This window comes from Lygodium microphyllum, chromosome 11, assembly GCF_053477565.2.
Source record: "Lygodium microphyllum isolate KBCC chromosome 11, Lygodium_microphyllum_v1.1.10, whole genome shotgun sequence".
Lineage (NCBI taxonomy): Eukaryota > Viridiplantae > Streptophyta > Polypodiopsida > Schizaeales > Lygodiaceae > Lygodium > Lygodium microphyllum.
The window spans coordinates 69,519,645-69,546,927 of record NC_141145.1 but is presented as its reverse complement, the minus strand read 5'-3'; the positions used below and the strand labels follow the sequence as shown (position 1 = coordinate 69,546,927).

At 42.1% G+C, this 27,283-nt stretch overlaps 1 protein-coding gene across 2 annotated transcripts in view; it reads right to left on the bottom strand.

The window, feature by feature from the left end:
- MDAR4 (monodehydroascorbate reductase 4) overlaps positions 1–17,035 on the bottom strand; it is a 37,311-nt gene extending 20,276 nt beyond the window's left edge. Inside the window, exons 1-5 of one of the 2 annotated variants that reach the window (XM_087687692.1) lie at positions 16,881–17,035; positions 16,343–16,501; positions 16,201–16,252; positions 10,094–10,174; positions 3,291–3,409 (exon numbers count right to left, since the gene is read on the bottom strand). In XM_087687692.1, the coding sequence (XP_087543818.1) occupies positions 3,291–3,409; positions 10,094–10,174; positions 16,201–16,252; positions 16,343–16,462 (372 nt within the window). In that variant the 5' untranslated portion in view covers positions 16,463–16,501; positions 16,881–17,035. The other variant, XM_087687694.1, reaches the window with a different exon arrangement.
- Between the last annotated feature and the right edge of the window lie 10,248 nt (positions 17,036–27,283).

Genomic DNA, 27,283 nt, shown 5'->3' with positions numbered 1-27,283 from the left:
GAAGAACGCAACAAACTTGAGCCACAGTCCTACAAATGTATTTTCCTAGGATGTGGTGATGAGGGTGATATGGAGTATAGGTTATGGAATCTCAAAAAAATGAAAATTGTACGTAGCAATGATGTTATCTTCCAAGAAGATTGCATGCACAAACAGTCGGAAAAGACTGAGGAAGTCAAAAGGGTTGTAATTCGAGAAGATGTACCAATAGGACAGCAAAGAATGCCCGTTGGACAGCAGCAAATACCTGCTGTAAATGGCCCTAAAAATGCAGGGAATGATGCTGAAAATGATTGGCAAGATATTGGCCATGATGTACCACAATTTCAGTAAGAACAGATGCCTTTGAAATGACCAGAACCGACCGTGCAGCATGCTGAACTTGCAAAACAGCAAGCTGTTAATGCAAATTTGCAGGCTGAACAACCAGCAAATCTTGATTACTGGGTCCGTAGATCGACCAAAATGCAAAGACAACCAGATAGGTTTGTTCCTCGTGTCAATTATGCGGTTGATTATGTCATGTTGACAGATTGTGGTTAGCCGTCATGCTTCAAGGAAGCAATAGACAGAAAAGACAGCAAGAAATGGCATAAAGCTATGCTGTCAGATATTAAATCTCTCATGAAAAATGGCACTTGAGATTTAGTGCATTTGCCTAAAGGGCAGAAACAGCTACCATGCAAATGGGTTTACAAAATGAAAGTCACTTCTAGTTCTTTGCCAAGGTACAAAGCACGACTGGTTGCTAAAGGGTACAAGCAGGAACATGGAATTGATTTTGATGAAATTTTTTCTCCTCTAGTCAAAATGACTACTTTGTAAACCATTTTGGGCTTGGTTGCATCTGAAGATATAGAACTCATACAGATGGATGTAAAAACAACTTTCTTACATGGTAATCTGCATGAGGAGATCTATATGCAGCAACCTGAGGGTTTGGTTGCAAAGGGGAAAGAACACACAGTATGTAAACTCAACAAGAGTTCATATGGGCTGAAACAAGCACCACGAGAATGATATCATAAATTTGATACATTTATGCAATCTCAAGGATTCCATAGATCTCAAGTTGATCACTGCTTATACGCCAACAAGGCAACAGATAGTAGCCTTATTCTCTTGGTTTTGTATGTGGATGACATGCTGATTACAGGCAGGGATGTTCATGCTTTGGACTCCTTGAAACAAAACCTACACATTACCTTTGATATAAAGGATCTTGATGAGACCAATCTTATTCTTGGCATGCGTATACTCAAGGACAGATCAAAAGGTCTTCTCTATCTATCACAATAGGAGTATGTTACTAAGGTTTTGCAATGTTTCAATATGGAGGGGGGGAAAGCCATTAGTATACCATTGCTTCCATAAGTGTAACTTAGTGTAAATGACAACCCTACATCTGATGGAAAGGTTGAGATAGCCAAGATTCCTTATGCTTCAGTTGTTGGTAGCTTGATGTATGCTATGGTTGCTACACATCCTGACATTGCATTTGCGGTGGGAGTGGTTAGCAGATACATGGCATATCTTGGCAAAAAGCATTAGAAAGCAGTGAAGGGCATCATGAGATACCTTAAGGGCACAAAGAACTTGTGCATTTACTTTGGAAAGCAGAAGTCATCTATTTGGTGAAACTGACGTTAGAGGTCAACTTTCTACACAATATGACAATTGCAAGAAAAAGCATCACAACATCCCAAAATCATGCCACATTTTACGCCAACATTGTACTCCTCAGACTCTAGGAGGGCATGTGGGTTTATTATAAAGTCCAAAAGGACTCTAATTCAATGACTACCGGCAAGTACTATAAGTTACCTTCAAGGTATTTTTTGCCCTTTCTAGATTACCGAGAAGATAATAGTATATCCCACAAGCTTAACTTGTCTCTAGAGATGTGAGTTTATCCTACATTCCATGTAAGTCGTTAAAAAGATAAACCAGGACAAGGTGAATTGATAATTCCGATTAAGAAAGTCCTCCTGCTCAAGGACACTACTCCATATGTTCCACTCAAACCCAAATTGATTCTTGACCATGTACTAAATGATCATATAGGACTCAATCTGTTCATTGAAGAGTCATTTTACCCACTTCATTCATAAGGATATTGATGAGGACAGCAATTATTCATAAGGGGGGGATGTGTTACATCCTTAGACATCCGGATGGGTGTTAGTTGCATTGGTCACAATGATCATAAAGTAACTTAGTGCAAGCACACTAAGAATACTTCAGGGTTTAGGGCAATTGATTCCTATACATAGGACTTAAGGCCCTATTGTGCATATTATTGTGTGATCACCACTCTTGGACTCTTGGCCCATAGACCAACACATCTACACATCGACATGGTGGAGACTGGTGGTATAAGATGCCAATCTTCCCAACATGGTCATGACCCTAAGTGCTGCTAGCTCCCAAGCTTGGGGTGAGCCCATTTGGTTCTATGACTAGGAGGTGAATCTGATGTCCAATCCCTTTGCATTCCTGGATATAGCTTGTGTGTTGGCTTGTGCACACTTTGGATCCTAGGTGCACATTTCACTCCCTATTGGTGATATTGTGTGGCGATACAAGATTACTGGTAGCCATTGTGTACTATGTAGTAACGTTTGTGGAAGCTCCATCTCATCTTTTTGTTTCTTGCGTGGTTGCTAGACAGATTTGGGATTTTATTTCTATGATTTGGACTTCGATGACATCCCAAAGCATTAGTAATCATGCTTGGATCTTGGAAAGATCACCCCAGATTGACACATTGCAGACACAGCATTCTCATTAGTTCCATTTATATTGTCAAATTGGACTTTGGCACATCTCGCATAGTAGAAATGATTTTATTTTTAACTCTGCCCCTAGAATTCATGGTCAGCCCACGATGCCGTTGCTCCATGGTTAGAGATTCACCATGTTTCACACAACTTCAATCACTGCTTGTGTCCGATGGTGCTGGATACTCTTACTCTTCAAGGGCTTCAACAACCTGCTATCACACTTCTGAACTCTTCAAGGGCTTCAACAACTTCTCTTTTCTTCTATCATGCTTTTGACTTTTTTTGGTTTTGTTCTTTTCAGTGCTGGCTATGGCTTTTGCATGCTGGCCAGACAGCCTCTTGTACATCCTTTACGCACACGCACACACACACATGCACAGAGAGAGAGAGAGAGAGAGAGAGAGAGAGAGAGAGAGAGTGTGTGTGTGTGTGTGTGTGTTGCGTGTGCACACGCAAGTGTGAGTGGCTGTGGTTTTCTAAGAAAGGGTAGGGTGCATCCAGACATACTCGTGCACCTGTGGCTATAATAAGGGTCTTGTAAGTAATCGTTTCTCCAGCCACTGTTAATAAACTCCTCCTTTTCACATCCACAGCCTTGACACGCGTCCCCAGTACAAGCTCGATCCCTGCAATTCAACAGACACTGGTTTAAGCATTTATCAGCTACAAAACAAAAGCATAGAGAACCATCACCCAGTACAGTGTAAACAATCACATAACTTGCCCAGAGACAAAGAAACTGATTCCAGGCATGCTAGAATTTAAAAACCCAGCTTTGCCACAAGAGCTGCTGCTTGATGCATTGATGAATTCACAAACTTAGGCTGATAATCATTGCAAATGAACTGCAGATGTGGGGAGGAGAAATATAGGCTGATAATGCTTGCACATGAACCGTGGATGTGGGGAGAAGGAAGAAAACTCATAGTCATGAAGAATACCATTGTATAAAGCACCTTGAAATGTTGTAATAGGTCAAACAACAAATTTTGTGGTTTCTTCATAGTTTGGCCTGCTCACCATGAAACTCATTTCACTATCTTTGAGAAGTTTTGGTCTTTTGAGTGCTGGAAGTTTTCAACTTGAAGAGATTTGTCCTCCACATGTCATGGTGGTGACAGCCCTAGGTTTTCTATCTACACATTGTGCTTCTGTATAAAAGATAGGTTCCAGTGTAGTGTTTTACTGTGCATTTACATTAATATGTTACATAGTGAAATATAGCATTTTGCAAATGTTTAAACATGGGAAGTTTTACTGCAACCTTAACTTCTGGTTCAAAATGATAACACTGTCTCTATTCTGTGCAATGTGCAGCACCATTGCTTGTAATGATCAATTTGATTTCGCAATCAATGCCTGTTTCCTATCATCTCTTCTTTATAGACACAACTTCACCCATGCCTCTGAGTGTATCGACTGATGAAGCTGGAATAAAAGAGGCATTAATTTTGCAATCAATGCCTGTTTCTTACCATCTATCTTACATGACATGTCCTCACCCATGTCTTAAGTGTACAGGCTGACAAAGCTAACGTAAAATTTTAAAGTTTTATGGCACCCTCAAGTATGATTGAAATGGATAAGATCATCTCTATTCACAGCCATTTTCTCTGCAAGAAATAGAGTTTTACTACTAAACAACTCAGTCAAACTAGATCAACATAAAAATTTAAAATATAATACAGCCCTATATAGAACATCAGTGATTTAAAAAAAGGGATCTCAAAAACGTCTTCTAAAATGTCTAATACGAGGGCTGTCTGAATAGGTGTCCCAGTGGTCTATAGTGCCAACCATGTGTGACTCAAGGTGGAAGGTGCAGTCCCAAGCATCTGGAAAAGCATCTCGTCCTCCTCATGCACTCTGAGTTACCCTTAAAATAACCTCTATCCAAATCCTAGAGAAGGTCTTGGCTGTGGATATGTCCTGTGCCTCAATGGCATGATTGCATCTCCTGTCCAAATGTAACAAGCTATAATGCTAGCTGAGCTCCCATCTATGACAATGTCTCAAAGTCCACTCTATCTCCAAGGAGTCCAGTGTAGGGACACTGCTCAGCTGCTCCAATAAGAAGATTTCCTGTATATCCTCATAGCCGCACGCTGGCAAGCCACTATCCCCAGATCTCTATCATAGGCTGCCATGAGCCATGGAATACCACCTCCTTTGCTCTAGGGCACCCCCATAAGTCTCCATCTGTTTCTCTCCAAATGTAGCACATGCTATTGGAGATCTCTCATAGGCTAGCTATGTCCTCGCATATGCCACAGGGCATAGAAAAGGGTGAAATCTTCCTAAGCCTAAAACTATTATCCAATCTTCTCCAAAAGTTAGTCAAGAAAGGGGAAGCGATTCCCTATTTGTAACTACTCATCTAGATCCTCCTCCCTAGCTAGTGTAGCCAAAGAAAAAAATATCACAAGGTCTCTCAACTATCATGGATCCCCGTACTGTCTTTGAAGAGACTCTCTCTAATATATGGAGTGTCCCAATCCCTTCATCATTCGAGTTGTTGGTTAGGTCTATGTTTCATCTCTAGCTGGCACAAATCCTATGGATTTTGGGTTTGCAATACTCAGCAAATAGATTGGAAACTAAACGAGTTTCACTTGGGTCCCCCCTCGCACTTCTGTGAGATAGCTGGGCTGCCAAGTAGGCATAGATATTTCTTCAGAGTAGCAGCTGGCACCCCTATTACTTAGCATAAGACAAAAGCTACTATATTGGAGCACAGCAAGACTATCAATAGCAGGCAGGGTGGTAGTTACAAATCAAGTTCTATTAGCCACCATGTGGTACATAACTTCTTGCTGGGCTTCTCTAGGTCATGCAGTGGCCAAGTGAAGCAACTCATCAAGAATTTCATTTGGTCAAGTGGAGATGGTAGTCCTACAAGGGCTAAGGTAGCTTGGGATGTTATCATCTAGTAGATCCAAGGCGGGTTTCGGGGTTATTGACCGAGACAGTCAGAGTAGAGCACTAATGGTCAAACTCATTGTGAGGGGCCTTCTTCAGGTGAGGAGCCATGGAAGAAACTACCATTATGGAGATTAGAGACCATTGTTCCCACTCATGGAGAGTGACCTAGACAGTCAGAGTAGAGCACTAATGGTCAAACTCATTGTGAGGGGCCTTCTTCAGGTGAGGAGCCATGGAAGAAACTACTATTATGGAGATTAGAGACCATTGTTCCCACTCATGGAGAGTAGTGGCAGCCTAGCACACACTGGCTATTTAAGCATATCCAAGCTACAAGGCTTGGGAACTGTTTTGATGTTAGATTTGCTGCATCTATTATAAACGCATGGAGATCAGTATCTACATGGCTTCATGAAATTGGCCTAGCAAGTGTTGAAGAGAAGCTGAGGCAGTCTTCTTTTTAATCTACTACTCCAGACAAAGAGAGGCCACACCATTGGGGAGAGGACCCTCCTATCTTGGGGGAGGTTCTCAGCACACGTAGCTTCTACGATGAGGGAGTGGTTTGCCTTTCAAGAGCTGCCAACCCATATACAAAGATAGAGACTTCAAGGTAACAGGGGGTCAGAGTCATAGTGGAGAGCATCAGGGAGGTGGTACCCCTTGAATGGAGAAATAACACAGTGGCAGATCAAACATTGATAGGGCTCTTTACAAGAGGAGAGATCCTTCTTGTAGTGGTAGCCACTAGTGGAGAGAGTGTGTTTACTTTTTCAGTAGAGATGGATGGCAAACTTAGACGAGAGAATCTACATCAGTTAGAAATCACTGGATACTCTTGACAAAGGATTAGAGTTGTGGCTCATTGTGATAAGACTTGGTATTTAGACCCAAACCCTCAAACTTGTATGGAAGATGGATGGAGACATCGGGCATATAGGAGGAGGCTGCTACAAAGACTTTAGTGGGATCATGGGGAGTGGGTATGGAAAGATCCATTTGCAGAGACACCTCAAGATGTCGCCGTAGTTACTAGCACACAGGAGTTTAGCAATTGGTACATGGCTTGGCTATGGTAGAGACCCTATTCCTTGCGCTACATGTCACGAGCATGAGGAGACTCAGAGGCATTGCTTATGGGATTGCCCATGAGCTTAAGAGGTCTGTAGAAGAGCCCTCAGGATGGTGTTTCATGGCACTATAGATTCTATGATTGCTACATGGGGAACATTTACATGGGTCACTAACAGAGGCCCAACTTGTGGGTATGAGGATGTACAAGGGTGTCAAGCTTATCTCATCTTGGGGCAACTTGTGAGAATGACTTTCATGCCAAATTTCTCATAGACAATATATTGTCTTAGATGGGAGCTCATAGCTAGCATTATTGCTTAGTACATATGGACAGCCAAATGTAGCTAGGCTATTGATTTTTTGGACATATCTACTACATAAACTCTCTCCAAGATCTCGACGAAGACTGTGCATACTCTTTGTGGAATATGGAAGAGAATATAAGGCAGCTCAAAGACTATGAGGAAGAGGAGAGATGCTTTTTTCTTAAGACTTGGAATTCTGGCACCTTTTTCCTCTTCCAAACCCACATGGTTTGGCATTATAGACCTCCCAACTACTATTCACTCAAACTTTGTAATAGACTTCCCCTTGTTATATAATTCTTGATATGGAAGTCCCTTACAAGGTTGCTTTGTATTGGTTTTTAGCTTTGGGACACTTTGTTCTTAGGTGTTTTAATAGGATTCTTACTTTTCTCTGGAAAAAAAAAGTCAACAATCATTACAACTCGATACTCTCCACCTCTTGGCAACTGGATTTGTTTACATCATTTGCCATAAAAAAGATCAATTGTTGCTGCCATCCTTATAGGCTAAGGTTCTAAATGAATGAGCCCAATGATCTAACCTACCGTCACATTCTCAACACCTCCATCATGGGTAAGTTGTGTTGATTAAATTACATTGAGATTTGAGATTTGAGTAATCCCACCTCAATCCTAGATTATTAGCTACAAAATATAATATTTTGTATATTAAAAGAGTATGAATATTATTTGCAAATAGGAATTTTACAAATAAAATATGATTATCATCTTAAAAAATAGGAGATGAAATGATTGAGACTTACAATCCTATTAAAGAGAAAATATCTAAAATAGTGAGCATTATTACTAGTCACCTCAAGTTTGATGGTTCCCTTGCTTATCATGTTTCGTTGTGGGTCATAAATCACAACTCTTGATGATGCCTAATGTGCCTTATGATAAGATCCATCAAATTACATCAAAGAGGTATTTTTCATATTGGGTGTTTAAAGCGCTTTTTATCCAAATAATTCTGCAACTAATGGCTAGGGGCTTATCTAATCTACCACTCAATAGAGACTAGTCTCCATAATTAGTTCCAACAAATGACTTGTGATGACAACTAAATGTGCCTTGGATTCCAAACTTTAATGATTCTTCTTGTGAGGAACTAAACTGCAAATACCCCAAATACATTGCCATCCCAAGTAAATTCCTTATAGGAGGATAGTAAGATGGCTAATTCAAATATGTTTAACAAATGGCTACCTTACATAAAAAAATCTCAAGCTTCTTAAGAGCTGGGATGCAGGCAAGTTTATATAGTCAGCCAGTCAATAGAGGCTAGTCTATACAATCAAGCTTCCTGAGAGCTAGAATGCAAACAAATCTATATAATCAGCCAGTAAATGGAGGCTAGTCTTCGTAATTACTTCCAATCAGTGACTTGTGATGACCAACTGACAGTGTTTGGATTCAAAACCTTATTGATTCTTCTTGTGAGTGCTTGTTAGGAACTTAACTCCTTTATTGTCATCCCACACGAGTTCTCTACCTGAAGATTAAGCTAGATGAATAGGCTGAATACCTTTAGCCAGATCTAAGGAGCCAATAAATCAGATCTAGATTGAAGCTGGGTCTACAAGATATATAACAAGTTGAAAGTGGGGAATAGGGCAAATGTAATTGAAGCTGCCATAGGTAAGAGCCCAAGGATCCTTATTGGGAGGTGTTATCTCAGCAGACACAGACCTTTGTCTATTAGGTGGTTCTTGTGGGTCATGACAAATACAGACTGTAAGATTGCTTCACATTGTATTGCTTTGTTGCTATATCACCCTGATCTACTAAGAAATTGGCTAACACACCTGAATAGTCTGGCTAAGATACAGAATGTGTCTAGGGTTCTAACAGTGGTGTTAATTGACACGACTATATATACTGAATATAAGCAGTGCATGTTATCGTGGCTAGCCTTTCTAAAGGAACTCCATTGCCAGAAGTGTTACCAACCTTTTTCTTGTACAATGCACAAGTTCAAAAGGTTGTCACAGTTTGCACACTGATTCAATTTGCCAACCACATGCAGCTGTAAAGCTGCGCTTCCAACTCATCTGTACATAATTATGCAAGATCTTTCCCAGATACAAATAGATAAAAAGCCATCAGTTTCCCATGTACAAGACCTAAATATTATAGCAAGAAATTAAGATCCGGTAACACCATTTGTAAGAGGAAACGTGCTCATTAATGAAGCAAAATAAGGATTCCTGCATCTTATTAAGAAAATGTCATGCATGACATCAGAATACTAAGTAGCCATCACTCATTAAATAAAGCTAAATTAGTGGCCAAAAGAAAACTACATTAAACAAAGGCACTTAATAAGAAACCCCCCCCCCCCTCCCAAAGCAGAAAAAAATGGACAGAGAAAACCACATCTAAGGGAAAATAGGATATTGGACAACAGATATTAGTACAAAAAAGAGACAAAAAAACTAGCCGACAAACACGAGAGGTAATTCACCAAAACAGACCATACAACAACTTCAGCCTTTACACAGAAGGACAGAAATTGAATCATGCACAAACAATTGGTTACATACAAGTTGACAACAAAGAGATTACATATTCGCAAAGGAAGAAGGTTTTTGTGTACTAACTAATACTTGAAAGAAGAAGTAACACTACCCCACAAAAGTGGGAGAGTTTTCCTTGCACTGAAATACTACTCGAAAGATGAAGTAACACTTCGAATAGCAGAAAGAACCCACAGACACATGACCCTCAAAACATCAATATAAACAACAGGAAAACTTCAGTCTTTACACAAGACTGCCTTTTAACAGAAATGATATTGCGCACAAACAAATGGTAACAGATGGGAGAAAAGTTATGGGCATGCAAAGGAAGAAAGAAATCTCATGAGTGGGACAGACAGACAGACAGACAGAGTTTTAATGCACTTAAGTAATACTTGAAAGATAGGAGTAACACTTGAAAGAGTAAGAAACCTTTCGCACAGAGTATCTTGACTTTGCAACTCTATTATAAACTATACAAATACCTTGATCTTTGTACCATTTGGTCGTTTGTCTTTCTGCTCCAACACCCACACATGTATGGAAAGAAGGTAAAGTGGCAGCATCTGACAGAAATTATGATAAAAGTAAGCCTTCAGATACAAGATGACCATTAAAGAGGGGAAATGTGGTTTAAAAAAGGGAAAAAAGACACATGAAAAAGTTGGGAAAAGGGGAGAACTGTGTTACAATACATATAGGAGATGCCATGCTGTAACAATGATGCCCAGGAAATATTACCCATGATCTAAGCCAAGACCACAAATGTACCAGTAACTCTTAGGGTTGCTGGAATCAAGTATGAAAGCAAGTGCTATGGCAAGTAAACTAGCTGGTACACACATACATTGCTTCTTTACTGTCAGTTCAAGGATGATTTATAATTTTATAATGCTGCATAGTTAGAGCTGGGACTCCTTTGCTGATACACACATACATTGCTTCTCGACTTCAGTCAATAACAAGAACTGGGACTCCTTTATGCAGGAAAGCTGTTTATACACTGACATGTGCCACTGATTGAAAGTTTTAGAGAGAATGTCCCCCAACAACTAAAGCATAGGAGATTAATCCTCCCAAGCTGCAATGGTTAAACGTTCAAAATCTCTACCATGTTAGCTGAAGAGCACTCCTACCTTTAAAGGCAACCCAAAATGACCCAAACATCGCAAACTGCAAGCCTCACAACCATAGAACACCTATCTAGCACCAAAAATAGGTGTTCATCCAAGGATGAATAACTCCCTGCACTTGTGCATACCTCCCTTTTACTTTATCAAAAGAGTGGTCAACTTCAATCCACCATATTGCAACGTCTCACTTTGAAACACTCTACTATGGTAGAGTTTATGGAAACTATTACCTAGTTTATACCTCGTCATCCTTGCCTTGCACTACACAAATTCTGTTTACACAGTATACTTTATGTTTCCCCTTTATTGTCATTAAGAGCCATTTGGGGTTTTTGGGGGGGGGGTTTGTGGGGGGGGTTTAGATATCCATCACCTCCGTAGTCCTGGTAGGTTCTTGGGCCATGGAACTTTCAGGGTGGGACCTTTTGGCAATCAAAAGAGAGCAGATACATGACTTACACTCATCTTAGGCACATTACTTTTCAGGGCTGAGAGAGGGTGTTAAGATACTAATATTACAGTTTTCACTCAATACTACCAAAAATAAACTGATCATTATCACTCAGCCCTCATCTTTCAGCCTCTCCCCATCACACTGCTGCCCATACTCCTTCCACAAGACATCGCTAGACAGTGGAGGATCTTCATTGACTGCTGCCCCATGCATTCAGGACCTGTCAAATGAAGATCCTCCACTGTCTTGTGTTTGTGCATCCTTCATCCTCATCATTATCATTCTCAGCCCTCATCTCTCAGCCTCTCCCCCTCACACTGCTTACCACACCCCTTCCAGAGGACATCACTATAGACAGTGGAGGATCTTCATTGGCTGCTGCCCCACGCATTCAGGAGCTGTCCAGCCTGGCACGACTTGATTCTATATGCTGTTTACAGCAGGTGACATCTGTCTACAGCAAACAGCTGCATCCTGTGCACACTAGAGCAGCATATCATCAGTTAGCAGGCCACCCTGCTGTTCTGGACCATCCCCAGCCTGTCACCTGCGCACCAGCAGTTGTATTTTGCAGTCCCAGGCATCTATACCAACAGTTGAATCAGTTTTATGCTGTGTTTCCGCTCCAGACAGGCCACCCAGCAGTTACTCTGATTGCTGCGACTTTTCAGAGACATCATACTAGCCACATCTGCATTTTCTGACTGCCGGTCATCCATACATTGCTGCCTTCATTGATTGACATCAGATTTCAGACCGTTGCTGCCTATTCAGGATCCGTTCAAGTACAACACTCTGACACCAACTCCTTCAGCCATCTCTGCCCTGGTCCTAGAGACAAGGAGGTTCGAGGCCCCCCTGATTGTATCATCTTTTTCATTATTCATTCATAAGCATTCACCATTCTACATATTTTATTCTACATTTGTCATACACTTTGGCATTTCTATATTTGCCATACCATTTCTTTACAAATTACACCTTCCACTACCACAACGGTAGTCTTGCTGTTGAGAAACCATATCATTCAATATAGTGTCCTTCATTCCTATTTTGGTTTCCATTTAGAGACCCAAAAACGCCTTTCTAGGCACCTTCCAAGAGAGTCAGAGCACCACCTGAGAGACTTCAGTTGGCGACACTCTAGACAGTCTATGCCTATATATATGGCATTGACTCCACCCATTCATACAATCCCACATTCATTCCTTTCAACATTCTCTCATTCTCTTCCTCTCCATTGCAGCTCACACCCCACCCGGAGGACATTGCAGTTCATGGTCTACATCTCTCCCTGCACCAGGCGCCCTACCTTCCACACTTTCTAGGCTGCATTTGGACTGCCAATTCTCTTCCACACCATCTGGCATCGGATTGTACCTGCCTTTTTTCCTGCAGATTCTCTTCCTCCACCTAGCCGCCATCATCTCCCTTTCATTTTTGTTGTCAAATACCTCTCTACCTAGAGACAGTGCTCTCCACTTGGCATCAGCCCCTTGGACTGTGTTTTGCAATCTGACACCTCCCAAGCATCAGTGACAGCTCCGGCAAGCACCTACTTCCTCAAACACCTGCATTTTTGCAGTTCTTGCTCCATCAAGGGCTGGATTTCCTCATCTGCCAAGTCGTCTAATTAATCCTCATCTTTTGGTGTACGTGTTCATAGATGGAGATCTTCTTCCTTGACTCTGACGACGTTAGAGGACTGCATTCCACTCCCTCTACAGCTGTCCTTCAACTTCAGCATACGTCTTCAACATCGTACTACCAAAGGACTGCATCTTGCTACCCTCACTGTGCAAATTTCCTTCAAGTGCTGCTGCCTGAATCAGGCAGGACAGTGCAATTATCTTCAGAGCTTTAGCTCTACCATATCAACTTTGTTCACTTAGCACGATTCAATGCTTCATCGACTTCTTTTGAGTTTTCAGAGTTTCTCTTCTCTCTCTATGTTTGCCGTACGCGCTCTTTGTTTCTCCTCGCAAACCCTACTATCTCTTCAATTTGGTTTCACAGCAATCATTTCTTGACATGGTATCAAAGCACACCTCATTTCTTGACACTTTTCCTATAGCTCTTCTAGGTGAGAGATTTCTTCTACTTCATCCGCATAAGATTCTTTAGGATAATGTCCTTTTAGGCCTCTTTAGGCTCAAAGAGGCTGGTCCTAGTCATTCCCTAGATCCTTAAGGCTTACGCTAAGTCCTTCAAGTCTCTTCATTCCTTCATCTATTTAGTCCCGATTGGGCTCGAGACAAATTTTCAACCTTGCGTTGCCAACTGGAAGACATTCTTGGCTAGCATGGAGACAAAGGCAGTGCTTCCTCCCAAGGTGAAGTTTCACATGCACCCTCATATTCTTGATCAATATGGAGACATACATTTTCTTTTTTCACTCAAGACCGAGTTTTGGATATTCTTTCAACTACCATGGTGGCAATCTTTCCTCATAGCTCTTCCACACCTAAGGTGTTTCTTGTAGATAAGGCTCTTGGCACCTTAGCCAACTTCAGCTTCTCCTCCTTCAATATGGACATCCATGGAATGAGAGGAGGTCGCTTTCCCCACATGGTATAGGTTTGGCTTGTCTTCCTTGTCTTCCATATGAACATCCCTTTCTTTTAGACCTACACATTTATTCTTCAAAAATAAAAGTCACTTGGGAAAGTGAACAATTTCCCTACAAACCCATTGTCTAAGTAAAACCCTATAACATAAACATGCCCCTTATTGCATTCTCTTGAAATAGCATTTTGTTCTTTGTAATTTGGGCAATTGGATGGATCAAAACCCAAAACCGTTGGTATCTTTCCAAGCAAAAACCCATACATTTGTGTACCACAATCTCCTTTTACATGTCCCCTCATGAGCTTCCATTGCTCAACCCAAGATCTTAAGCAAATATCCCACTCCTCATAGTATTACTTTGGTTTTACTTCGATATGAATTAACAAGCCAGGTCAAAAAAAATTTAAAACGAAAAACAAAACAAACAATAATCCAAGTCCCACAAGAGTGTTCCACCACACTGGCAACCATTGCAGGCCCTTGGGTAGCCCTTTGTTGCACCCTTAGACTGATGTCCTGATTTGACTAAGGTAGACCTCTTCAACAACTTAAAAGAAGATATCCACTAGCCTTGCAATCTTGGTAGGCCCTTGAGCAGCACACTATGGCACTTGTAGTCTGATGCCTTGGTCTCTTGAGCATCAGACCTTTTGGGCTAATCCAAGAGTAGGCTTCGCATTCCTTTCTTTCAGATTTGGCCTGAGAGGAGGCATTAAGCAACCTAGGAATTGCCAACAAATAACCATATCTTGCAGAAACCCATCCTCCAAAATGCCAAATTGATCTACATCAACATCTAGCATTGAGCATTAATGGTTTACTGCACTCATGATCTGTTCTGGACAACAACACTCTAATACTCTCCCTTAGCTCACTCCCATAGAAGACAATGTCCATCAGACAGCCCTCCACTCCTTCAGCATCCATTGTATCACCCCTCACGCGCTCCTTAAGTTTTCATTCAGCATTCATTCATTGCCTTTTTATCTTCATTTGTGTTCTTGTCTAAGTTCATTATGTTAGTCTGTTCATATATTCTATGTTCTATGCAAACCCTAGTGTATCCTCACAAGGGCAAACATCAAGTCAGATTTCATGGATTTCATAATACACCTACCTATTGCAACTTATGTCATTGTAGATAGACTAACAAACATGACTTATTTCATCTAAGCAGAAAATATGTAAAAGCACTTGACCTAGCTCAAAAACTTCTAGAGCATTAGGATTAATTGTATAGACTTCCCACTAGCGTTGTTAAGCCTTGTCAATCCTTAGTCTAAAAAAGTAACTCATGTCACATGGAAGGCATGAAAGTTCAAACCAACAGTTTAGTTATGTTGAGCCTATAAAACAGAGTCCCACTCCATGCTAGTGTCTGATATTGCAAGCATGTCAACTGCAACTTGTCTTTCAGCACTAGTTGTTGATGAATTTTCCATCAGCCAAATGTATTGTCCCACAGGAACATCCTAAAGTTACAAACTTGAGTGTTAAAGTCATCTATTGCTGCCTTTCTTCCAATGATCTAAACAAGATATTCCTTCAAGGATATATATTTGGGTTTGAGACCTGCTGTCATCAGATTGTGTGAAGCTAATATTTGAAGTTGTGATAAATATTGCACTTATCAGAGTGTTGGCACAACCACAGTTGTATGATTATGAAATATCAACAAAGAATATCTACAGTTGCTGATCCATGGATCAGTCAAAAGTAAGTCCAGCTTTTACTTGGTCAACAATCAAACCCCTCAAAACCAAATTTTCTGCCTTCCATAGTCTAGCGTCATGCTGTAAGAATGAGTGTCTATGGTCCACTTCTACAAATGCATTTGGTAGAGCTAAATTAAATCATGCATATCAACATAACCAAAGCATGCAACAAGTTCCATGACTTTCACCAAGCAGACATAAAGAAGCTGAATATCCAAGCACAAACCCTGTCCTTTTGAAGGATTGCTTACACCTAATTGAGCAAACTTATAAATTATAAATAAAACCTGAACCTTAAGAATTCACCACGCACAAAAGGTTAAAATGGCATTTTGGTTCATGAAAAAAAAAAATCATACTTCCACAGTGTGTTGAACCTTGGTGTATGCTCATTGACTGCTGGGATTCAGTTGAATAGGTTACAAGAACTCAGGAAACTTAAGGATGAACTAGCGAAGAATAATGAACAATGACACTATAATGATAACCCGTACTTTTCTGTGGAGGGATCCTGGCTGCTGAATAAGGATTCATACTCCCCAGCTTTAACAGAAACCAATAAATAACCATAAATCAAGATTATAAACAATCTGTGCACTGCAATCAATACCTTGTGAAATAATGAATCCAATCCTAGCTGTTCATATTCCCCGGTTTCCACAGAAACAGGGAAATATCCATGCATCAAGACTACAAACAACCAGTGCACTGCAATGAATTACCTTCGGGAAATAAGCACCCTTTGCTCAAGGCTGGCCGTTCATAAGGAGCCACCTGGAAAAGCAAGACAATGTTCAGGAAAGAAAAAACGCGAATTGTAATTAATAAAATAGAACTAGGATTTTGAGAAACCATAAAACGTACAGTTTCTTCAGATATAATGCATAGATCACCGTGATTGATTCCATATTTGACGAACTCGTGAGCTGCATAACCAGCAGCAACGCCTCCACCTAGGATCACTATTTTAAACGCTCTACCCATTTTCCGGAAGCTCTGCGCTAAATTATTTCATCCTTGTACCTGGAATGTAAATAATAATAACAGAAGCGACTTTAATAATGCTTAAGCGAGGGCATTACGTTCGGAGAAATTTGTTTCCAAAACTTGGAGCATCTTTGCAGAAGCAATTTCAATAATGCTAAAAGCAATGTCTAACGTCCAGGCTGAAAAGGCACTAATCCTAACGTTATCCTGGATAGAATTCCTTCAGAGAAAATAATGGAAGAGATAAAGATCTTGGATAGAGAACAGCTTTAAAAAACGGCAAAGTACAGAACAACAGAAGGATCAAAATCCACCTGACAACGAAAATGCTGCAATAGTAAACCACGTGAGAAACAAAACCACAAAGCCAAGTATTGTGAAGAAGAGAAAATGAGGAAATGTGAGCATTTATCACCTGTGAAATGGCGTGAGGCTATGACGAACCGTAGCGATGGCGGAAAACCTCGAACCTTGAACGATACGACAATCCACCGTAAGAAGCGAGACGAGAAAAATGTGGACTACGGCTGCCTGCTGTGATGATGAGCTTTTTCTCTCGGTTACGCTTGCCATGACAACATGCCAAATAGGATGGAGCGACCCACTGCAGCCGGTGGACACACCGACCATTGCCGGTAAGAAGCTTGTGGTGGCAAAATAGGCATTTTTCCGAGGTATTTTTGCTATTAAAAGTAGCCCTTTTGTCGGGGAATTCCTGTTATCCTTTTACAGTGTGAAGCTGAAAATTTTCCCCTCCCGATGGATCTGGCCCCACAGAAGCAAATGCAAGATCAAGAATCAAGATTCAAGAATATATTTGTTTGACCGTTTGGGACCTTGTTTCCATGCTGGATACTGTGGCGACCGATTGGGCCTGTGTCACAGTTGCGTACATGAGAACAAATGGGAGAAAACGGGGGGTTTTCAGAAGGTCTTGTGGGGAAAATCGGAAACCACCCCAAGCCACATCCCGGGGGGGCGGGGGCAGGGGCGGGGGCGGGGTTGGGGTTGGGGTTTTTTTATTTTCCCCCTAAACCGGTAGTTTCTAAAAAACATAGGGAGGTGATATCCTTGATAAGAACCCTTTCCTTTTATTGAAAAGGGAGTGTGGAGAGAGAGAGCTGTTACCCAAAGAGATAGACAAATGTTCTCAATTTGTGGGGGTGAAGGTTCTACCATTAACGAACCTAGAGCTAGCGACCATGGCACCAAAACTTGGCACATCGCGTTCTTCGCCTATCCCTAGCTATTTGAAGGCTTGCATGTAGCATTGTCGCCCCTACTTCCGTCTGGCCCTTGCTATCCCATGCGCGTTGCTACTTCGATATCACTGCACACACTTCAAAGCCAGTGGCAATCTTCCCATCCATGCTACTAGGAAGGATAGCAGGGGGCACGGACCTACTGTTTGACTATACAACAACAACCAATACCCACACTTCAACTACCTCTTCTTTGCAAGTATGCAATTTAGCGTGATTGAAAATTTGCAATCATCATTTGTGGAGCTTCATCTCTGATGTCATGCATATCAATCAGCAAGACTGTTAAGCTCATGAAGCATGCTCATTACCTACTCGCAATCCATCAAGTAGATGTGTTGCAAAGGTGGCTTGCAAAAACTAACTGTTGTGTATCATAAACCAAATGCACTCGCACACCAAATCAAATCACGCTAGTAATCATTGCATGTGTAACTCTCTCTCTCTCTCTCTCTCTCTCTCTCTCTCTCTCTCTCTCTCTCTCTCTCTCATTGTATTCTAGCACAGCCTGAGCATGCATATTCTAAAGCAATCTAATGCAATGAATTCTATTTGCTTTTTAGAAGCCTATAGCATGTTAGATGCATAGAAATTATAAATGGTATTCTGAAGTTAATGAATGATGTTGGTTCTATATTGCTTCATTCCATTCCAGCATAGCCTAAGCATGCATATTTTGAAGTAATCAAATGCAATGAATTCCTTCTCCCTTTTAGAGGCATGTGGCATGTTAGATGTTTAAAAATTCTATATGACATTTTGAAGTAATTGAAATATGTGAATTTTGATAAGTGTTTCTTGCTTGAAATGAGAGAGAGAGAGAGATCAATCTTTCCATATACTAGTCTCTTATGTAAAGCTAAAAGCCTCATGGCACTTGTATGTTTATTCAAGAAAAAAAGAAAACGACATAAATATGCACTTACAATTATGGCATTAGATTAGGGATCCTCAAGTTAGGTACATTTGGTGGCCTTAGTCAGTTGGCTCCATCCATATCCCCCTAGCCCTCCTTCCAACTCCCACCAATGTTTTGCCTCAAGGAACAAGGGCAGGATATACCTAGGGAGCCTATCTCACCTATAGTTAGACCTATCACTTTGAGTTGCTTGCACTTTTTTCTCTTTATCTCTATTTTACTTCAGTGCCATCATGATCAACAACAAAAGAAAGGAGGAAGCAAGGCTGAATGAAGAGACTCAAGCCTTAGTAAGCCTACAACACCATAATGACGAGCTTGTAAGGCTCTATGAAGACCTGCACGGGGAGATGGAAAAGGTCCATAAAGCCATATAAGAGTTAGAGGTGGTGAGGGAAGAAAGGGCATGTGAATACTAAGAGGAGATCAAGAAATTGAAGCAAGAGGCAACCTCGGAGTAGGAGGGGCAAGACAGGCTGAAAAGAGATTTGAGTGGAATAAAGCAACCTTCATGCCATATCTGAGAAGGGTAGGAGTGGATTTTAACCCAAGCATCCATGGCCGGTACTACTTCCCATGGACCTACAACTATACTCCCATTATTTGTGCAAGAACCTAAGTAGGGCTTGGGTCCTCACGTGTGGGATGACATTTGTAGCTTGCTTGGAGTTTGATCTATCTCACCAACCAACAATATATAGCATGTAAGTGATAAAGTAGCACTTTTCTCCTAGAGATAATGTTAACTGCAAAAAGTAAAAAGCATGCAACGTGCAAGTAAGCAATAGGAAGGAGCCTAAATTTTTGGAAATAGTCTTTGGATTATTAGCCACAAATCAATGTGCATGAAGCACTTGCATCCTTAAACTGCTAAAAGGTTGTAGCAATTATATTGATTAACCATGTAAATTTGCAAGTTAGGCATAATCTTGTGCAAGTTGTAATGATAGTATAGGCTCCCATGGAAAAACCGTGAAGGCTCTAGTTCATTCTCACCATAGGTGTAATGAATGAAGCTAAGGGGAGAGAGGAGAATGAGTAGAAGAGGGAGGAAGAGAGGAAGAAGAAGAGAGAGAAATATTAGAATAGGAGAGAGAAAGACAAGAAATGACTGAGAAAGAGGTAGGAAGCCATGGAAGTTGTAGGAGACAGTAAAGAGTCAGTTCTTGATTATACATGGATTCCCTAAACTGGGTCTCTTATAACTTTTATAACCCAATCAGTTTGACTGGCCCGTATCTAACCCCTAGTTTCTATGCACCCTGCTCATTACATTTCATCTCCACCCCAAAAGTTTTTGCCCTAAAAAACCGAAGACATTTAGAGGGACTTGTCAAAGTGGCTAATGAGTGGGCTTGCATAGTACTACTCTGATTTGCATTATAATGAGAAGATTGGATGGGGGAGGGATGCGTATCCCACGAGAATTGGGGTGTTGTCGTGTTGCTATGTGGACACCGTGTAAAAAAATAGAGTGTGGCTTTCTTATTGATTTAGAGAGCCAATGCCATTTTAGACATTAGTGTTAGTGTCAATGGTTCAAAAATATTAGATTTTTGGACAAGTTTTAGCCAACTTTTAATATTTTAGATATTATCTCTTGTAAAAATCCATAAAACTGTAGACAACTTCTAGATTAGGATAACATGTAAAAGAAAGCATGTAGTTTTCAGCTATTTTGAGAGGATTTTATGTAAAAAGAAAGATTAGCGAAATTGTGCGACGCACGATCACTGTTTTCAGGCAATGAATAGCACTCTGAAGTGTGAGATGAAGAGGGAGTGACCTTGCAAAATTCTCGTCAGGTATGCTAGTATTTTACCCCCCCTTTTGGAGCCAATGGAAGCATCGGATTGGCAATCTGAGCAACATAGAGGAAGGTATTACTTTATACACGTTTTTGTCTATAAGAGTTTTATCTTCTCATAATACAGAAATAAATTGACATGCTTCATCTATGTTAGTATTCTTCTACATTTTCTATTTCTTTCTGTGAGTATTCTTCTACATCTTCTATTTCTTCGAACCCGTTCTCTTTCGTCTACTCCTCTCCCTGAATCTCCCTTCACCTTGCTGTCTCTTACCCCCATGGTAGACTTTCGACTCCACGTGCATCGACACCGTGTTAGGGGAAGTTTATGCTATCATCAGAGGTGAATTCCAAAAGATATTTGGGTTGATATCTTCAGCCATATTCAGAAAATTAGCTACAACAGTGTTCTTTTAATTCATTTCTTACTCTACAGAAGACATATTGTCAAAATATGCAAGTATTATGTGCCCCTATGGCATAGCAATGTTTGTAGATCATTCATAGATGCTTTGAGTTAAATTAAGAGGAGCTTTTTCTCTTATTTCTTGGATGTGGTAGCTTATCCTTATCAGAAACTCAATTTAAAACTCTCTTGAAGCAAGTCTCTTTGCCCTACGAGCCTTGTAATTGACTCATAAGCTTTTGTCCCTAACAGTCTACATTGAATGTAATCATGCAAAGTTGATTCATGCTATGGCATCATGCATGAATGATGGGATGCAGAGTTGTTTATGATACATGACAGCATATTGTACTTGATTTTATAATTTGTGATTGCTCTTATAGTCAAGAAAACAAGCTTGATTTAAGTTAGAACTTATGAGATAATACTATTGTGATCTTTGCTAAGAACATGCAGTTGGAATCTCTATTAACATCTTCAAGAACTTGGCTTGAAACCTCCGACCCTTCTCTTATCTCTACCATCTCCCGAGTCTAAGCTCTTGAACCCCCATACATTCTTCTCTCTCCCTCAAACCCCTGTGATTGATCGTGAAGTACCTCTTGGACCTTTAAACATTCATTGTAATCTACTTATCTCTTGAAGACATCTCTATCTATCTTGTCCAGTTTTCTTGCCAAACCCCTGTGGTCATCTTCAACCCTACGCGCTGCGATATTGGTGAACCCAACGTGAAGGTCGGTGTAAGAGAACTCTAAGATGAGGGATTCTTTAGGAGATACTCTACAACAGTTGGTGTGCATACTGCGGCAAACTCAGCAACAACAAATCCAAATGTTACAACAATAACAACAAAGGCAAGACAAAGAGAAGATTGATTTCACAACTATCAAGGCCCTAGAGGAAGTTGGGCGGGAATTAAAACAATTTAATGGTCAAAATGTCTATGTTTTCATTCGCTTATATGTTGAGAAAATGCTCTTCTTTGGTGTACCACTAAAAGGGAGCGACGGATCGAAGGTTGGACTCGAGAGCTATGGCGCGAGAGCAAGAGCAAGAAAGGGAGAGACTAGAAATGGGAACTCCAATAGTCACAATGTGTGATTGGGCCTTCCTTTATTCAAACTGTCACTAAAAGAATAAAGAATAAAGTGACGATGATGGGCGCCTGCCACCTCCAGTGTGCAGTGGCGGTGACTATCAGTGTAGTAATACACGGGCGACTAGGCAGAGGCGCCTTTACCCCCAACAACCTCCCACTTAAAGGTGAATCTTCCCTAGTGAGGAGTGAAAAGAAAAAGAAAAAAGATAGTACAACATGTACACATGTACAACAGGATGAGGAAAGACGTCATCTCATCCCACACCCATCAACCTCCTGAGGAAGGCAAAGCATTCTGTAGAGAGGCTTTTCGTGAGCAGATCTACAGGATTCTGGTCAGTCGAGATCTTGACAAGATCAATAGACTTGTCCTCAATGACCCCACATATGAAGTGATACCTCATCTCAATGTGTTTTGTCTTTGCATGGAAGACCAGATTCTTGGCTAACTGAATAGCACTCATAGAATCCGAATGCAGTGTAGGGATAACATCAATACCAAGGTCAGCCAACTAAACGACCCAACCAAATGGCCTCCTTGCAAGCCTCAGTGGGGTTGCAACATACTTGGCCTTTGTAGTAGAAAGGGCCATGCATTTCTGCACCCTGGACATCCAAGAAACAGCACCTCCAGTATAGGTGAATACATAGCCGGAAGTGGACTTCCTACTATCTACATGTCCTGCTGTTAACCCTCAAACGAACGAAGGTGGAAAATCCGGAAAAGCTAAAGCAGAAGACAAAGACAAAGGCCAAGGCAAAGAGAAACGGAACACAAAGACGCACAAGGAGAAGAGTCCTAAATAAGGGAGAAAGGCGCACAAGGAAAAGCGCAAGTCAAAACTTTTGTAAAAAAGCGCAAGCGCATCATGGTTTAATTCAAGGAACGTCGGGCTCTCATCCATGCAATTTGTAAATGTAGACGAGTGATGGAAAGGAAGCTAGGAAGATAGAAGGACAATGGGAAAGAGGGGCCTAGGCTACGGCCGGCCATGTAAAAAGGGAAAAGGGGATGACCGCCCAAAAGGGATTTAGGGTTTTGTATATAAAGTTGAAAAGTGAATGAGAAGCTCATTCTTGTGTGTGGCCAAAAGTAGCTCTCCTCTTCTTCTTCTTCTTCTTGTTCTTGCTTGCTTGAGCTTGTGCTTGAGAGAGAGTGTGAGAGTGCGAGGGAGGGAGTGTATGAGGGTGAGGGACTGGGGAGGAGAAGCTCTCCATCTTCTCCTCTCTTCTTCTCTTCTCTTCTCTTCTCTTGTCTTGCTCGCGGCAATGGAGCTTGGGGATGGAGCTTTCTTGAAGCTTGCACTTGGATCGTGGAGCTACCGGAGTGCGCGAGAGAGGAGGTAACTCAATCGGTATGGAGATAAGCTCACTACACCTGTAGATATGGATGGCGCGTCGGCTATGTGAGAGGTAGCCATTAGTGCTCGACTTGGAACGCTTGAACAATAAGCGGTCCATGGGTCTTGGCGATTGAGCGAAAGCTCCCACATTTTAGTTCCGTTGTTCGGACAAATGGATTCAAGCCTTGAGCGCTTGCGCGCTTCGAATCGAGCATTGGAGTAGGGTTTTCCCCCGAACCGGTGCTTGAGATAGGTAGGAAGGGAGGGGGTTGAAGATGGTATTCGATCTCCTTGGCAAGTAGGTTTTTTGCTTTTTTGAGATTTATGTTGTGAGATGGAGTAGTGTAGGTGATTGCTTTGTGATTTGTATGCATTTAGGATAGGAAAAAACAAAGAAAAAGAAACAAACAGTAGGGTTTTCTGTTGCTGTATAACAGGCCAAAACATGGAAATAGGGGCACAGATCCTAGGAGTGCCGTTTGATTCGAGCACCACAGTGATTCCAGGCATGTCTGGCATTCCCTTGTAGTGTCTTGCACCTATCTGAAAGGTGCTGGACGATTCGATGTAGTAGACGTCAGCCTAGAGGCATCGCATGCAACTCGCGGGCCGTTGGCTACGTACTTGGACTAGCTCGTCCGAGTCCTAGAATCAGACCAGTCCATAATCGAACGCTTGGTCGATCGGACCATCTTGTCCGATCAGACCACTCGGACCAACCCGTCCGATTTTGGAAATCGGACCACTCAGACACTCGGACCATCCTCTACGATTGGACGTTCTCCGATCGAGGCAATCGGACCACCCTGTCCGATCCGATTCCCAGAATCGGACCAACCGAAATCGGACCACCAGAATCGGACCACCAAAATCGAACCAGTCCGGAATCGGACCAATCTAGAATCGGACCACCCTGTCCGATCCGAATCCCAGAATCGGACCACTAGAATCTGACCACTGGGCCGATCGGACACCCAGAATCGGACGTCCGATTCTGATAATCGAACTCCTGAAAATTGGACATCTGAGAATCGGACAGAAAACTGTATAAATCGGACAGGTATTTAGAACACAAATTTTGACACATCTAAACCCCGAGATTGACCCCAAAGGCTACGTAGAGCTAAAGGCACATCACAGATCCATCACTGATCTAAAATTTAGAGCACGTGGTTCAAATTTTGGCTATAAACGGTCCTCCAAATTGTGCATGGCTTTTACCGTAACGGCCCTGCGGGCCCGGGGGGACTGTCCCCCCGGACCCCTGCAGAGGGGGCTCTGCCCCCCTCCGCACCTCCCCCAAGTGTGTTGGAGGGAAAACGCGCGTCGTGACAGGTCCTCCAAATTAGAACCTAGTGTAGTAATGGCTCTACACGAGCATGGATCCTCACTTGTAAAAGAGCAACCAAAAGCCCATACCCGAACAGAGAGAAACAGAGACCCTAGAACCTCAACGGGCCAATCTAGCCATCCAGGGCAAAAAGGCCACACCACAAGAACACATGTACATTGTGTTCAAACTGCGTCTAGTCGAAGCAGAATGCAACATCATCAAGCTATCAATGCAAGGATGACTAGACATGACAATCCTGATGATAGATGTACCTTGAGCAGTGTTGCACAAATGACCCAAGACCTCAATAGAGAATCCACGTCTGACTGTGCAGTTAGGGACTCAAAGGCATCTGCCAGAAGGCTTAAATTTACAAGCCAAGACCCGGAAGATGAAGACATAGTACCACCTGCCTATCTTAGGGTCAAACTCACCGCGAAAAGAGAGCATACTATTGATGCTCTGATTGATGAAGGAGCAGATTTTAACATCTTGACCTATGAATCATGGACCCTGCTAGGCCAACCAGAGCTCACACCGACTAGTGCAACTCTTAGCCCTTATGGGGGACACCCACAAGCACTCATAGGGAAGTGCAAAATCCTTGCGACAATTGAAACGGAAAGCTTGCCTATCCTATTTCATGTTCCTCCAAATAGTGCTAGATGCGGAAAGAAACCCTCCTAGGAAGACCCTTCAAAAGGGCGACCAAGTGTGAGGCCGACTATGTAGCACAGAGGATACACTTGACACTACCGGGTGTGAGGATAGTCACAACCTTTAGCAAGGGTGACCTCATCAAACCTCGAGGGAAAGGCAAGCAAGGTGCTGACATAACAATCAAGCTTGCTGACAAGAGCAAGGACTTGTTGGAAGAGTTAATATAAGCACAGGTCGAACAACGAGAACTAGTGAGTGAGGCCAGGCCTGAAACAAGAAGGTCAAGAGACAATGCCAAGGACGGGCTTTGGACTTACAAATATCGTAGAAGACCCTAAAAGAAGCCCAAGCCTTATAGACGCAGGCATCGGGACGGAGGGTCAGCACAATGCCGCGATGGATATCCAAAGCGTTGCTACGTGCTCAAGGGTATTATGCAGGTAATCGATGGATTTGGGTACCAAAATCCCCTGCTAAACCATTTGTATTAGCTGAAGACCAGAGTGCATCAAAAGTAATGAAGCACAGGAGGAAATCTAAGAGAAACTCTGGGTCTCGAGGCAAGAAACCAGACATGAGTGTTTGAAAGAAAGAGCCTCAACCTAGCATGCTAAATAGATAGATGTCATATGTAGCCATTGAGCATGCACAAAAATCATTAGTGCCCAAAGAGCCTTTGATTCCCCAAGAGGATAAGGAGCACCAGAGGCACCATACTTGTGAGATGGCTAATTGCTCAACAAAACAAATGGCACAATCATCTAATAGCCTTGAGCAAATCATTCAGCCAGTGCCAAGTCCACCTAAGAGTCCTAGATCTCCTACACCCTCTTTTGCCAAACGGGCACTGGAAGCACAACAGCAGTCGTCAAGGGCGGCTGCTCAATCCCAATCTCCATCTCCATCTAAGCTTCCAAATGTCCAAGAGGTGGGACACGACACCATCTGTAGCTCTCAGCCCAAGGATATGCCTGTGCAACCCAATGTAACCAGATCAACGACCTCCACATATGAATGCTCAAAGGGCAACAGAGGATGAGACCACTTCTGATCGCCCTAGGGACCTGACACCGCAACCCACCAAGGGTAGCTAGCCCACTAAACTAGCTGCTACTACTTCAAATCAGGGATCACAGCGGTCACAGCCCTTGGTCGTGACAATGCCCCTTGTGGAATGTGTCCTTAGTAGTTTACCTGTGGAGGAGATGTCGCAACCAACTTCCTCGACAATTCCAACACTTTCAAAGTGCCTAAAGCCTAGGCTGGAGGAGTTAAACTCAAGGGAGTTGGCTAAAGAGCTAGACTCTCCGAAAAGGGAGGTAGTTGTGCTCTCACAACCTAGCGAGGCTATTCAGCAGGCCACGGCCATGTCCCATAAGGACACACTAGAGAAAGAGAATGCTAAGGCCCAACCAAGCACATCAACGGTTGACCTAGTCCAGGGTCCTGAGTCGTTGAGAGATGCACCTTCACTGACTAGGAAAAAGAGGAGAAAACAACAAAGACAACAGCAATCACAGGTGGTTGTGGACCCCGAGAGCATTGAGACTAAGAGCAATGGAGAGCTAGGGAATAAAGCATCAAGTCCATCCACCAATGAACCCATTGATGTCTCTCCTAATAGCGGTGAAACCTCAGTCACATCCGTGTGCTCTAAAAAATCAAAGCAGCTGTTGCCATCAACAGTTGCTTTCAATACTCAATCCACCGACAATAGAACTCACATCGACCAATCAAGAGTGGATACAACACTGTCACAACGGGATGATGAATTCACACCAGTCACACCCAAGGAGAACCATGACGCAATAACGAAGCCTCAAGAGAAACATGGAAACCCCAAGAGTATGAGCAATCCTAGCGTTGACCAATCTTGCTCATATAGGCCTGAACCCCCATCTATGCTTAAGCCTAGACAAACTCCTAGAACCTTGCATGAGATGGCAACCGAGCAAGCCCTTGTTGAACATAGAAGTATCGCAG